We start from the raw sequence: 15,882 nt of genomic DNA, 5'->3' as shown, positions 1-15,882 counted from the left end.
CCCCCCCCCCCCCCCAAAAAAACCACATATCTATAGACGTCGCAATAAAGACAGGCACTGCGCCGGTTACACCACCATTTTTCCAAAAAAAAATGATCAAACTTACAGGTGGTCAGGAATAGCCTCAGATCGCACCACAGAGCATCTAGAATCCAACTAGAAATCTAGAAATTAATTTCATCAAATTTCTTCTTAAAGGCGACCGACTTTTTAAAATGAGTGTTTGGGCTAGAATGAACCCTGGCACATTTCAAACCACACTAAAAGCTGAGCCTAAATTTCGCTCAAATAGTTGCTGTATTTGGTGTAATATAATCATTGGGAGCAGGTTAGGAGCGGATGTTTGCAGGGGGGAGTCAGGCCAAGGGCGGATCAAAAGATGCTCCCCCCCCCCCCCTCATAAAAAAAAACAACGAACCCACCAGTCTTTTCCTCGCCGGTCAAATTTGCTAGTGGTCGGAAATTGCCTCCGGTTGCACTACAGAGCATCTAGAATCCCCCAAAAATTCTTTTTCGATATTTACGTAAGCTGATGATACGACTGAACATCAAAATCGATAAATCATTTTTGCCAGTTTCAAAACAGGGCTTCATGTGCAGATTTGACTTATGTTTTGTTACGAAATGATTTAGAAGCCTTGAGTACCCATTCATCATGGATTTTTAGTAATGGATTTGATAATCACAAACAAGACGTGGACCTAAATTGAACCGAAGTCCAAAAGTCGGGGTAGGGAGCTCTTTAAGGAAGGTAAAGACGAAAAGGAGACAGAGTTGGAATGAAGCCGAGTTTTGGAAAACTGTAAATGATCGTTAAATTTCGCGCGCAATCGCGCCCTCTCTAGTCTTTACAAACATTTGATTTCACACATTGCTACATCATCATGCAGCATAACATTTTAAACACATCATCACATCAAGTATTTGAAGTAAAGTTGGGTACATGTGGCACCACTTGCATGACTTGGTCGCAGGTTTGCAGACTAACCATCATGACTTCGATTAATTGAGAGTTTTGTCTTGGGTAAGACTAAGCCGTAAACGAAAAGAAAGATTAATATTCTGATTTGATCATTCATTTCAAGTCCAAAAAGATTTTTAATTTGCAAATAGTGTTGCACCCATTTCGTGATTAATCTGTTAATGTAAATGTGACATCAAACAATCAAATAGACTTCGAAAAATTAGTCCGATTAACTAGGACTCTACGGATCGCTTTTTTAACATTTGGACATGGTCGGGCGATAGTAGAGTCCGAGATTGATGGCCCTACATTGCCCTATTGTAGTCCGAGTAACTTGGACCCAACTTATCGCCTTTTTAAAAATTTGGACATGGTCTGGCGATAGTAGGGTCCAAGCCCATTCCGAGACCTAGACAACACAGTCACTGACAGTCCCAAAAACCAACATTTTCCAACAAAAAACATCAGATTTCACCTTCAAAATGGCCTCCAAATTACTAGATATGTCACCTGAGGTACAAGTAGACATAGATGATTAAGATGGTTGTACTTAAGTTTACTTACGATCCGGAAAAAAAGTGAAATTTTCCGTTCATTTCGGAGAGCTCCCCTCGCGATATTGAACACGTTAAATTTGCGATCGTGTTTAAAGTTTGAACGACGCGATTTCTTCTACATGCCCAGCGTACATTCGATGGTCCCCGTATCCCGAGTGCGATTCCGTTACCGAGCGCGCGCGATGCATCGATTATGATAATGAGTAGACTGGATCACGTTTGTAAACACATGTGCATTTCAAACGATAATAGGGAGTCGGGAACTAGCGCAGCTTTTATAGCGGGTACCAGTTCAAGCTGGTTCCCGATTCCCTTTTACAGTTCGAAATGCACATGTATGTGTTTACAAACGTGACTCATTATCATAATCGATGCATTGCGCGCGCTCGGTAACGGAATCGCATACGGGATACGGGGACCATCGAATGTACACTGGGCATGTAGAAGAGATCGCGTCGTTCAAACTTTAAACACGATCGCAAATTTAACGTGTTCAAGATCGCGAGGGGAGCTCTCCGAAATGAACGGAAAATTTCACTTTTTTTCCGGATCGTAAGTAAACTTAAGTACAACCATCTTAATCATCTATGTCTACTTGTACCTCAGGTGACATATCTAGTAATTTGGAGGCCATTTTGAAGGTGAAATCTGATGTTTTTTGTTGGAAAATGTTGGTTTTTGGGACTGTCAGTGACTATGTTGTCTAGGTCTCGGAATGGGCTTGGACCCTACTATCGCCAGACCATGTCCAAATTTTTAAAAAGGCGATAAGTTGGGTCCAAGTTACTCGGACTAGCCCTATTGCAGTTACTAATTCTTTTGACCATTTTCACTCGTACCCCCAATCAAAATTGTCAGATTTCACCCCCAAAACTAGTCCCATAAATGTGACGGAAATACTGGACTACCTCCGTGTTTAACGTCACACATCCCAATAAGCATGATTGATCATGTTGATAGGGCCATGCCATAAATGTGGCCAATTTACAGGACTACCTCCGTAAATAATACTAGTCCGAGTAGGCCTAACTTGGACCCAACTTATCGCCTTTGTAACATTTAGACATGCATGACATGGTCTGGCGATAGTAGGGTCCAAGCTAATGAGCAACAAAATTCTGTCATTAACCCAAAAACCCAAACATTGCCCAACAAAAACATCAGATTTCACCCTCAAAACTAGATACACCACCTGACACACATGCCTGAGGTACAAGTAGACATGATGATGATGGTTGCACTGAAGTTTACTTACGATCCGGATGAAAAGTGAAATTTCCCGTTCAATTCCAAGAGCTCCCCTCGCAATCGTGAACACGTTAAATTTCTGACTCGTGTTAATGTTTGAACGACGCAATGTGGTCTTCATGCCCAGTGTTCATTCAAACTGCTGGTTCACATCCACATTCAAGTAATTTCTGCCTTTTTTTTACCAATTTTGGATGATGGGGCTCTTTTTTCTTGACTTTGTTGTAATGAAAACCTTTGACATGTTCCAAATTTACTACATGTAGGGCCTATCATTATGTAGGCCTACGTCATTTGTCCTATTGATACTCCTTGAGTTTGAGTCTCACATAATTAATTAATCTCGTTGCACGGCGCAGTGAGAGGACTGGAAACTTGTCTAACATGTCTAAAACGGCATGTATTTGACGGCAACATGAAACAGTTGTCGATTGATCAGGCGAAAAAAGAACCGTCTAATCGTATGCGTGCATGCGGTCTGCATCTTTCTGCAGAGCTAACAACAGGTACAAAAGAATAAGGGAAAAATATTGCAATCTTAATTATATCACTTCCGCGGTTGTGTAAAAAGTCTATGGAGAGTCGAGAAAATATAATTAAGCAGGCCTATTTCCTAATAAAATTGGAAATGTTTCGCAGTCCCAGATACACGTCTTTTCATCATTTTTGCAATGACTGACCCTCATTGATATGAAATATGAAGAAAAAAGCAGCATCAAGTTGCAACATTCTTTCCTAAATGACGTAAATATAGAGAAAATTTGGAACACGTCAAAGGTTTTAATTTCACACAATTCATATGACATTGTTATGGGTCTAGTTCTAGTTAAGCTACAATTTTGTTGGAAACGAATTTAAAAGACATTGACGAATTGGAAAGAAGGTTGCATCCTGACGCCACTTTTTTTTTCATCACATTATAATTTCATCTCAATGAAGGTCAGTCATTGCAAAAATGTTTTAAAAAAATAATTGAATCTGGGACTGGGAAACATTTCCAACTTTGTTAGAAGGTAGAAAGTACTTTGAATATAAACTCTTCTCTCCATAGACTTTGTAGTTGTACACAACCAGAGAAGTGGCTTCAGGATACTGCATTCTTTCCAAGAAAGTTTGCAAAAAGAGGCCTGGGTCAGGCATGCAACTTTTCCTCGGATCCGCTGATTTCCTTGTTTTTTACTTCTCATGAATGCCATTACAAATTAAAAAACGCTGTACAAAGTCTCATGTGGTTTGGAATTTCCTCATTTTTTTCAAAATTCCCAGTTGCATGCCTGCTGGGTGTATGTACATGTACTTAATTGTCCTTACATGGACATTTTAAGAGCTTTGACATACAGAAACTGTGAAAACTGAAGCCTCACCCATATATACATGTACACAGGCCAGAGGTTTTTCAAGTCAGATGGCAGGGAACACAGGAGTTGCGTCCAGTAAAGAAATCATGGCCTCCCAGAAGCAACTGCACAACCAATGTGAGAAGATATGGACAGAAGTCAATCAGGTAATGATGATATCTAGCCGGAGAAAATTGCAATTCACTGTGTACTGGTTAAGTTTATTGATATCAGTTAGTTACTTTTTATCATATTGACCATGTAAAATAAATCCCCATTCATTTGATATTAAATTTTTTTACCAGCGTTCTTTATTCCAATTTGAGACAAAATTCAAACAAAACCTACTATATCTGATTATGACATTACAACTGCATGTATGTATCAAAGAGCACATGTACAGTGTAATGTCCGTGACAGAGCCATTAACCACATCTAATTGATGATTCAGAGAAATGATCCAAAACTCCTTGTGTGTAATTTCCTTGAAGGTGATGGATACATGTACATGCTGAACATGTAGAAGGATTGAAAAAGTACATTTTCACATTTATTCACAGCCATTACAATACATGGGCTGGAATTGTTGTACAGCATACCTGTAGGAGTGCCAGTAAATGTTGTGATTTTGATTCTCTTTTTGATTGTATTGACATAGATTCATGCAGATTTAGCAAAAGAGAAACCACTGGGTACCCTAAGTGCGGCTGAAAATCAGGTCAGTGTAGAGGATTTAACATGGAACAGAAGCAGATTGTGGAATCATTTGTGCAGAATTCCCTGCAAACTCTATATTTCCCTGTCATGTGTATTATCATCTTGGTCTATTGTTGATAAATTGCAAGTATGGGAAAATATGTTGCAACCTGACGCCACTTCAGAGGTTGTGTACAAAGTCTATGGATAGTCAAGAAGTATTTTCTAACGAAATTGGAAATGTTTCCCAGTCCCAGATTCAAGTATGTATCGTAAAACAAACTCAATTGCAAATCATCCAGGCTCAAGTCCAGTGCCAATCTAATCAAAATACTTGGACTCAAATTCATGGCACTCGTACTTGAAAAGCGAAGCACTTGGACTAGACTATTTGATACTGTACTCCTTCGTCAAAGTACTTGATTATAAGGACTCGGGGGAAAAATCTAGTAATTTAGTTTTGAATGAAAACTCTCACTTGGAGACTCACATGCTCCGTTTTAGTCATACTTACTGAATAGTACAGGGCTGTGGAGAGGATCTATTTCCTTTGTGTTGGTCCTAGCTCAGATTACATGATTCATATATATATGTACCATGTACTTGTATTCAGAGGTCCAAGTACTCATACTCAGCTTCACAGAACTTGTACTCAAAGGTCCGAGTAGTTGAACTCGGTACCTGTATTCGTTCTCAGGGGTCAAAGTACTCGCATGCGATTGGTACTCCATAGCTTGGTACTCGGCAGTACTTTGTACTCGGGAAAAAAGTACTTGAATACAACACTCCTATTCAAATGAACTGTGACCAAAGTAATATTGATTGATTTGAGCTGCTTTGCCCTGAAATAGCAACATCGAGCTGTTTACTCCCCAGGGGGCTGAGATTGTCTTTGGAATGTTTCATTGGCCCAGTGAGCAGGGAATAATGATGTAGCGCCTTGAGCACCAATACTGGTGGATAAATGCGCTTTATGAATACACACATTATTATTATTAATATCATGTTTGTGTCTTGACTTGCTGTCTGACTTGTGATTGAGTTGTGATTTCTTGATCACAGCCCGCTGAATTGCCATGAAGACGCTCACTAAATTACTAAATTACTACTAAATTGCTAAAATGTTCGCGTTTGTCACACTATTCTCGTTTTCTCTCTGTAGATGCTTGAAGTTTGCAAAGCAAAGGAAAAGCAACTGGCAGGGGAGATACATGTCCTAAAGAACACCCCTCTAGAAGGTAACACCCCAAATATAATAAGATTGCAGCTACTTTTCATTCCAAAACTCACTCTTCAAAACTCCCTTTTGAGCATTTTGTCTGTAAAAAATGGCATAAATGTAAATGTTGAATGTAATAAAGGTTCTACCGCACAGCTGTGCCCATACAGGGCAAAAACATTATGTGGCCCTTTTGCAGTATTTTCTGGTGTAGTTCCATGTTTTTATGCTTTCCAATTTGGCAGATAATTTCACGTATTGGGAAAAAGCACACACTGTCTGCTACAGTTTTGCGCACATTCCAGCACTAATTGGTTTGAATGTGATGCAAGTGGTGTGATGCATGCTGGCTGTAATCAGAGATGAAACTTTTCCGATTTAAATCGGAAGTCCGACTTTTTGAATTTTCCAACGAAATTTCCGATTTTCTTACAATGTGTCCCACAAAATTTGATTTTGTAACAATTTTTTCACAAAATGTCATTTTATTTCAATCATAGTTTCGAAGAAAAGTCGATGGAAATGGCACGTTAAAATCATCGCAAACATAGTTTTAATCTCTTTCACCAGTCGTTATTGGATTTGTTTCAATGGTAGAAACACAGGCCATAACACTGATCGGAGCCTTCTCCGGCTGGACAAAAGGTTAAACATTGACAGGTGACATGGAAAAATCACTGTGTCGCACATGTGTGCGAAGATGATATGCAATGGTACCAGCGTACGTTCCGCACACTGATCTCTATATAGAGACTGGATAGCGGATAACCATTCACACAGTAGACTTTGCATATTGACCAATTCGCCCCCTGTCTCACAAAGATGGGCGCGTATACGAAGGTTCTACGCGTATTAAACAGCGCGCACTGTATCAAGAGTTGACGCGCATTTTGGTCACATACACGTATTATGATGTTCTAAAAGGGACAGATTTCCGTAGTGATTATTATTTCCAAAACGCCGAAAAAGGAACTGCGGCATTAAAAAAAAAGAAGTAAACCACCACGTTAGAAAAATTATAACCGTGGTCAGTGGTGGTGGTCAAATAAAAATCAAGAGAACCGCGATGTTACAAAAGTAATCATGATGCCTATAAAGACGGCAACTTGTCCTTTGTAGATCACCAGCCCGTCTCACCGGTCTCACCAATATGGCGACAAATTCATTCATTGTGTGGCTCTTTATCCGCTATCCAGTCTTTATATAGAGATCAGTGGTTCCGCATCGTGCCGTCCGCTAGCACATGGCCAGTCGGGAACGGGTAGCCTTGTGAACGATCCAGTGGATAAAATCATTATGTTGTGCGATTTTCGGAGGTTTCAGATTTAGTTGTACAAAATGCAATGCTTTAAAAATCGTGATGATTATCTCGAGGATAGCGAAGACAGCATTAGCAAAATATTTCACGGGCATTTGTTGGAAGAGAAAGACGATAATGCCTGATTTTTCCCCACGTATGAATGTAAGTGGGAGTAGTGGAGTTGTGTGGTTGAATCATGGACGTGATTGAAGCACCATGAATGGTGCCCTTGTCTTTCGGACTTTTCCTCGACTTTCTCAAGTAAGAAGTGAACTTCTTTATTGATGACTCCATTACCCTAACCGTAATTCAGGCGTTTTATGCAATGAAAGCACTGACCATTTTTTTTTTTCGTCGTAAAATTTTGTTTGAATCGAATTTAAAAAAGGGGGTTGGTGTCCGGAAATTGGGCATGAAGTGTTTTGTACATACATGTATATGTGTGTGTAACTGCAGCGCGGCCCAGATTTCGGACACATACTTTTGTTCGGCCTATTTTCTGAATTTTTTTGCCATATGCCAGTTTCATCTCTGTGTAATGATTAGGCTGGTGGTGCCTTCAGAATTTAGCTGTTGGACTCATAAACTTCCATTTCTTTTCCAGCATACCCTTCTGATGCAAACACACTGAGAGTTTTGCTGCAACAAGAGTTGGAAACGTCGACAGCTCAGCTACAGCAAACACTTGATATTGTACAGACACAGAGGAAAGAGCTCGAGGAAGAGTTAAACAGGTGAGTGGCTTTCTGTCGTGGAACTTAAGAGAAGTTGGTAGCTTTCAACAAAATGAGTTCTGTCAATTAACCCTAACTCCCTAGGCATTTTGGCTAGGATGCAACCTCAATCCTGCAAAATCGTCCAACTTCCTCGACGTAAAAATTGCATATAGCCTGAATCCTACAAAAATCCTCTATTATTCCGTAAACGTGGTCCTTGGAGGGGTGACCACTGCTTCAATCTTGCAAAATCCCCCAGCAATCACTGTCAGTATGTGTGACATCCTGGAGTAGTGTGGAGTATTTCAAGTGTAATGTAGGCCTAAATTTATGCCCGGCTGATCATAATCAACATAGGGGCTGGCCCAAAACCTTGATACAGTGCATCCTCCAAAATCAGCCACACATTTTTGCCATAAAGCCTCCATCCTGCAAAATCCTCTGTTATGCAAAGAGGATTTTGGAGGATTTGGAAAGGTTAGGGTTAAAGCGCTCTATACTGCAGAATTGGAAAGTCTGTGAATAAAGGTTAAAGGGTCGCTCTCTGTGTCCAGCCACCAAAATCAGTTGTAAAGTGGCATGATTACGTGGTGAATGACACTCACACTGCACACAATTACTGACAGAACTTATGTTGAACATTGTATAGTTAAGAGTTGAAGCATATTTGTGTTCATACTATTGTAATCTACGGTGACAAAAATATAAATCTTTGAAAAAGATATCACAGATTTCTGTGTGGGACCCACATCCCAAAGTTTCTGACTCACTGGCAGAGACATCTCAATCACACTCCACCCCTGTGCTTGCCAGAGTGGGATGGCTGAATCAAATTTGCCCCCGGGCTCTGTGCACAAGTACCCCCTCAACGGTAAGGAAGGGAGAGTTGGGGGAGACCACTGGGAGAGACATTGGAACGCATTGCTGATGTCGCCTGACGCTAACGCAAAGACACTATGGTTTTTATGTACATTCCAGGCATGCAACTTTTCCTCGGATCTGCTGATTTCCTCGTTTTTTACTTCTCAAGAATGCCATTACAAATTGGAAAACACTGTACAAAGTCTTGTGTGGTTTGGAGTTTCCTTGTTTTTTATAAATTCCCTGTTGCATGCCTGACATTCAGACTAGAAGAAGTCATGCATGCTTCGCGCTATACGCATGTGTACCCCCACGGGAGCTCTCAAAAGTGGTCTACAAGCGCCCTCTCTTGTTCACAAACGGAGACCGTACACCAATCCTGTCACCGAAACCTCTGTATACTCACAGAGGCCCCCAGTAATGGCGTTATCATTTTACCAGATACATGTACATTGTATTGTTAGAAAGCTTGTTCAAAAGTTACCATTTTTGTGTGTCTTCTTTCTGTTTCAAGGTATTTAGTATTACAAGTTTGTACGAAAGTGCTTTACCTTGCAAATAAAAAGTTGAAAAAAGAGGCCAAATGTTTTTTATTTCCAAACAGGGAAAGGAGTTTATTGGAACAACACAAGGATGTCCACCAGAGTCTGGTCCAGAAACTGGAAGCAGCCAAAGACACAAGTCCAGAGCAGCACAACAGGTCTGTATCGTGGTCCAAACATTATTCTTTGTGTAGGTTTTGGAAAACTGATAAAAACAAGGATGTTTTCTACTTTTTGTTCATTTCTTGAACAATTTCCTATTGAATATGTCCATGTGATTGTCAAACTTTTATTCTCATTCATACATGTAAATACCTTTTTAATCAAAAGCCATAAAAAGTTGAAAACAATTTTGTTTTTAACCTTTTACTCCATGTTCAGGCCTCTTCTGTCTCCTTATATGGAGACTATATCAGTGATTTCCAAGCACCTGGTTGTGGCCGAAACCCGGAATGCATACTGCGCACTCATGGCGCGGAGCGCAGGGTCCTGAGACTGGTCTTAAACATCGCTGGGCAGTGTTTAAATGACTGTGCTGGCAGGAATGGGCAAACTCTCCCAGGTTTTTATGAGTAATAGATAATAAGATATCAATTTTTTTTGTTTTGGTTTAGCGACAGAGGTTTGAGGGACTTGACAAGGAGGAGACAGCGTGCTGCTGAGATCCAGCAAGAACTAATGCGTAACCTTGCCCACTTTGCCACCAAACACTTCCCTCTCCCCTCCGCAGCAGATATCAACAAAGCAAGTAAAAGGGTACGTAATTCACTTCTGTTTTTGTTTTTTTTAATCTGCTTGGTCAGTCTTACACCCATTTTAGACCGGTGCTCCAGAGTGGCACCTAACCAAAAAGTATTAGGAGGGACTCTAGGTGTTCGCTCGGTCCCCTCCCCCCTCCCCCTTTGCAAACAGGACGCTGGGATATGCTGATGAATTCACGCTCTGATTGGATAAATTTTGCGTGACCTGTGACCTGCAAGTCATCATGGCCACGACCCTGCAAGGTTTCAAATTGGCCATTAAGACTGAGTCATCACTCTTTTATTCCCATTCATTAATGTTTTTACCCTTGAAAATCGTAATTATGTAGGAAAATCTGTCAAACGTATCTGTTTTGTAAATTTTCAATTCTCGTCACTTGCACAGGCTCTGTTTCGAATTCACGAAGGGTCAAATTGCATATAATGCAATGCTCAAAGTTTGTCCACATGGTCCGCAATGAGAAAGAAATCACATCCGTTATATAGAATGGGTGCATTTCTATGGGAAAGTTTTCGGATAGTATTTGCGCGCATTGGCTAACTGCGGTCTTAAACAGCTGCAGCCAGATGCTTTATACATAGGTCATAGGCCACTTCCTTTACAAGAGTCTGTGAAGCTCATCAGCGTATCCCAGCGTCCTGTTTGCAGGGCGGGGGTACGAGCGAACTCTAGTTGACCCAAATAGACTTCTGTTTCAGACAGGCAAACTTTATGCTTTGCTTTGCATTGTTTCTACTCCACAGTCATTCTTAATGACTGTAACAGTCCATGGTTTCAATGTTATACTGTACACAGGTATCTCATGTGGACATTTTTATACACTCAATGGAAACCTTCCAAATAATTTGGTTGGGTGCGATTCTTGTCCACTGGTCTGCAATTGGTGTGAAAGAGTTTTGTTTAGTGACAAAACTGCTAATGCTCTTAACCAAGTACAAAATAGGTGTATGATTGTTAACTTGTTTATTTTAGGTATTCTATCTTATTGGTACATTTGGCAGACTTTCTTTTAGGCCAAAAAAAAATCTCCAGTTTCTGGTATGCGCACGTGTCGCCGTAGCCATGCGCGTCGGCAAAATGAAAAAGTTTTTTTTTCAATGAAAGATGATGTCTCAAACGGCCAAACTCACTGATTTGACTGGAATCCTGCTGCTGCACAATTATAACGTGTTTTTAGATGGAGTTACGATCGAGAATAAGCTTTATGTGGCCTCTCTGGACTTTCACATATTTGCACTAAGTTTAGTCGGGCACCATTTGCAGTCATCAGCCGGAAAGAGTAAAATGATATTCCATGTCATTTTCAAGTTGTCATTTTCAAGTTGTCATTTGACTCCTTTCAATATTTCTTTTAAACAGAGACGGAGCTCAGCTGAATCAGATGAAGAACAACATCGTTACATATCACTCCTGGAGATACTAGAGGTACAGAGTTCTTGGTCATTTTATCATTCCCATTTCCAGAATATAAGAATGTGTCCAAATAAGGCATGTTTGGCTTACAGAAACTGACAGCGATTTACTTGCTAAAAAAATGCTAGATTTAAAAAATATGGCCTTATGTTAATTTTCCATGACACATTCATGGTCAACATTCTGGGGTATTGTGCACGAAGGAAGAGGAACCCATTCAAATTCTGCAAATATGGTGATAAATGTTCAAATATTCAACTTCTTGATGAACAGAATTTGTTTTTCTAAAGTTAGCATGTACAAAATGTCTTGTGTTGGAGCTGGAATTACACAAGTCTGTTGTGGTTGTGGAGACTACACATACATGTTATTCAGGCATGCAAGTTTTCCTCGGATTAGCCGATTTCCTCGTTTTTCACTTCACACTCATGCCATTAAAAATTGAAAAACAATGTATAGTCTCGTAAAGATTGGAGATTCCTCTTGTTTTTGGTTACTTCCAAGTTGAAGGCCTGTATATTGTAAAAATTGAGATCTAAATTTTAAATAAGGTTTAAAATAAGTACAGCCATTGAACTTGAAGCCATTTTGCTTCATTTTTGAACATTGTATTTTTTTCCATCCCCTCGGCAGGTTCTGATGAACAAGTGCACAGACGATGAGCCAGATCCTTACATCACCTTGGATGAATCCTTCTGGCCTCCCTACGTAGAGCTACTCCTGAGGTGCGGCATTGCCTCGCGTCACCCACAGGCCTGTCAACGAATCCGATTGGTGCCCTTCCACGTCTGACCTCATGAATATTTATTATATAAATGTGTTGAGGTGCGGCATCACTTTGCGTCAACCACATGCCTGTCAACGAATCCGATTGGTGCCCTTCCACCTCTGACCCTCATGAATATTCATTAATAGGAATGTGTTGAGGTGCGGAAGTGCATTGCACCACCCACAGGCCTGCAAACGTATCTGATTGGTGCCCTTTCACCTCTGATCCTCATGAATATTCATAAATATGATGTGTTGAGATGCGGCATGGCGTTGCGCCACTTACAGGCCTGCAAACGAATCTGATTGGTGCCCTTTCACCTCTGAACCTCATGAATATGTAGTAATGAATTTGAACTGTATGGGACAGCACATGCCACTCAAGCTTATGTTTGACGTGTACTCTGCACAGCATGTGCCCACCGTGTTTCACAGAAAATCACCCACATCAGTGAATCATTGTGCGACCACTATGCCAGTTATATCAGCAGAGTTTTAAGCGACATCTGTTGAAACATTATGACCACAGAGACTGCAACATTTTTGCTGCTGGTTACAGTGAACAGTGGCTTTTAACCCAGAGACCCAAGCAATTTTTTTTCTCAGGAGTCTTTAAAAGTCCATTGCCCAACTTGAAATCAGTTGTACATCTTTCAAATTTCAAGGGTTTTCAAGCCTGCGAAACAAGGCAAAGTGGCTAGACTCGTTTTCCCCTCAATCCTGCGCAATCCTTCAAACTTCTAGTTGGTTTTGGAAAGATCTGCAAGGGATCAGGATGAGCCATGTCGGCAGCTTTGTCGTGTTTGTTGCACAGAGGACAATGTCACTGTGACTGACGGGAGACAATGGGTCCTTCCTGCCTGTCAGTCAAACAGTGTCCACTGACCAATGAGATCACTACTTGTTGGTCAGGTGACAACATTAAGCACTGAGAAGCCCACAGAAACCATAGGTGGGTGGGGCTTATAGGTGGGTGGGGCCTTTTGCCAACTTTGGAACTGTTCATCGTGCATTTTGTGCACATTATGATCACCTTTGCCTCAAACACAGTGGAAAGGTCACCAGCGTTGATAATTGGCTTTTGTGTTGTCACTACACGAACATGACTGCTAGCTTTAATGAAAGTTTTTAGCAGTAAATATTTTTACTTTGCTGTAAATATTGTATTTACCAAAATGTTTTGTTGCTTGCATTTTGTATCACATTGTAGCAACATGCAATGGAAGTTATGGTACAACTGTTACCTGTAAACTATTCAAATTTTCTTAGACTTTTTATCAATTTCGATTTATGAATGTTTCTACATGAGAAAATGATTTCCTGATAATAAATACAATAAATGATATGAAATCTAGAATGCAGACATGTAGAGGCAATATATTTTATTACCCGGTAAATCTTGAAAATCACACTGGTAACCATAGTTTAAGCATTCTCAATGAAAATCAAAGTGGATTTTCCCTCACTTCACACAACAGATTAATACAGTGAACATTAGTGTTTTTGTTCTTTTACAGTAAATCAACTACACGGTGTAACATGCAAATTACTCGCTCTGCAGGGTATGATCGTGTGACGTCAAAGAATCACGTGACCATCTGGTTTTCCTGTGATCGGCCTCCATTGCAGTAGGCAAGCTTTTGATTAGCAACCACGTCGTGCTTTGTTAACTGGACAGTAGGGCTTTTTTTCACATAAAATATCTGCAAATAGTTTATCAAATGACACAATGGTTTATGTGTCATGCACAGTTGTCATAATCATGCCGACCCAGCAGTGGGTGTTGGCACCGCAGTTTTCTCGCCCATCACAGCCTTGAAGGCTGAAAATAATTTTTGTAAAATGCGAATGCAAATAAATTGACTACTAAAGGCAAAGTTCGCTGTCTGACCTTGATATTGTACTATGTGAAGGAATTTCAACTGAATAAAGCACACTTTATCTATTCTCACACCTTAATGTGACGACATCCGATCTCAGACTCTGTAACATTAAGGAATATGGGGAAAAACAAGTTTCTGATCTTTAATTTCCAACACATGAGCCTGAGGTACTGTGGGGTATTAAAATCATTCTTCAATTTCAAAACTATTAGCAAAAACCAAACTACATGTGTGCTATCTGTCTTTGGCCTCCTCTTGCTCTTTCGCTTTTTGTCTTGCTTCATCTCGTAACCGTCCCAATTCACCTCTTGCAGGAGGAACATCAGGTATTGACTGCAGAAAAAACAAAATGAAAATACTTACAATGCATCGACCTCCAGTGTTAACTATCATTGCTTTAGTCAGGACAAGCAAGTCCAGCAAACTGAACATACAAAAGCAAGATGTTTTATAAGCCAGTTTGGTATTTCAACTGCGCATGCGCGCAATGATATTGGTCACAGGTCATTGGGGATAATCCAACGCTCATCAAAGGCGCATGAACACGCAAAGAGACGGTCGGCACAATGCTCACCTGTTGCATGTAATTAAGAGCAGAATGGGCATTCGCGTAATATCACGGTTACAAGATGCTTGATGATGTCGGCCATTTCATCCCGAATGACCTTTGACCTGGACCACTTAATCAACATACCGAAGTGTCCTATTCTGGGTGCAGTACTTTAAAAGAAACTGTAGTGAACTTGATATTGCACATACAGGAAGATATTAAAGAGGTCGTGGAATGCTCAAAAACATTTCCATCATTTTTGGGGTATATGTAGCCTAAGGTGTGATGAAATAAAAACGACTATTGTTTCCGTCATGAAATGAGTACAAAGGTTACTTTTGAGAGCTATTTTTCAGGTCCTGTTTCGACCGGAACGTGCAATTTGTGTAAAAGTCGTCGTTGCGGGCAGCAAACAAAACACAGTACATAATAAACAGGACTCGTTTATGCTACTCTGCATCGGGAGTCCTGTTTATTACGTCACGATTTACTGTGTTTTGTTTGCTGCCCACAACGACCACTTTTACACAAATTGCACGTTCGGGTCGAAACAGGCATGACATGACTTGAAAAACAGCTCTCAAAAGTACCTTTTGTACTCATTTCATGACAGACACAATAGTCGTTTTTATTTCATCACACCTTAGGCTACATATACCCGAAAAATGACGGAAATGTCTTCGAGCATTTCACAACCTCTTTAAAAATTAACAATCAAGTACAAGCGTAGTACATTTGGATTTACCATGTCTGGCTTGTAGTAAGCATGCACAGCCTGTGCCCCTGCCATCATGGACAGCATTCCTGCAGCCAGGAACTTCAAATACGGAAGCCAGTCAGCTCCAGCCGGCATTTTACTGACGAACTGTGAGTTGCAATCTTAAAACAAAATCTCAACTTGTCTGAATGTTCACCAAGTTTGGCTTCTCTTCACGGAGTTTTCACTTTGATATTGTGAGTTTAGTTGTTGGAAATATGCTACAGGTAACATAAACGAAGTTTGTTGTTCGTATGAAGCGACGGCCTTTTTCCAATCTCGTCACTCGCAGCAGGTCTGTCAAGGACA

General features: G+C 40.4%; 1 protein-coding gene across 1 annotated transcript; it reads left to right on the top strand.

Moving 5' to 3' along the window:
- Positions 1–877: 877 nt before the first annotated feature.
- LOC119726505 (centromere protein K-like) lies at positions 878–14,260 on the top strand. Its single transcript, XM_038198220.1, has 9 exons — positions 878–1,024; positions 4,154–4,273; positions 4,765–4,824; positions 5,965–6,040; positions 7,926–8,055; positions 9,503–9,598; positions 10,055–10,196; positions 11,562–11,627; positions 12,249–14,260. Exons 2-9 carry the CDS (start codon positions 4,175–4,177, stop codon positions 12,405–12,407), a joined length of 828 nt encoding a protein of 275 aa, XP_038054148.1. The 5' UTR covers positions 878–1,024; positions 4,154–4,174; the 3' UTR covers positions 12,408–14,260.
- Positions 14,261–15,882: the final 1,622 nt, after the last annotated feature.

The sequence above is a fragment of the Patiria miniata genome, unplaced genomic scaffold (assembly GCF_015706575.1).
Source record: "Patiria miniata isolate m_02_andy unplaced genomic scaffold, ASM1570657v1 HiC_scaffold_2, whole genome shotgun sequence".
Taxonomy (NCBI): Eukaryota; Metazoa; Echinodermata; class Asteroidea; order Valvatida; family Asterinidae; genus Patiria; species Patiria miniata.
This window is presented reverse-complemented; position numbering and strand designations above follow the sequence as displayed.

Bases quoted from the DNA above. Each gene is read 5' to 3' on its own strand.
- LOC119726505 (XM_038198220.1), top strand. From the start codon at position 4,175: ATGGCAGGGAACACAGGAGTTGCGTCCAGTAAAGAAATCATGGCCTCC. The intron at 4,274-4,764 runs GTAATGATGATA...GTATTGACATAG, and splicing joins TATGGACAGAAGTCAATCAG to ATTCATGCAGATTTAGCAAA. The intron at 9,599-10,054 runs GTCTGTATCGTG...GTTTTGGTTTAG, and splicing joins AGTCCAGAGCAGCACAACAG to CGACAGAGGTTTGAGGGACT.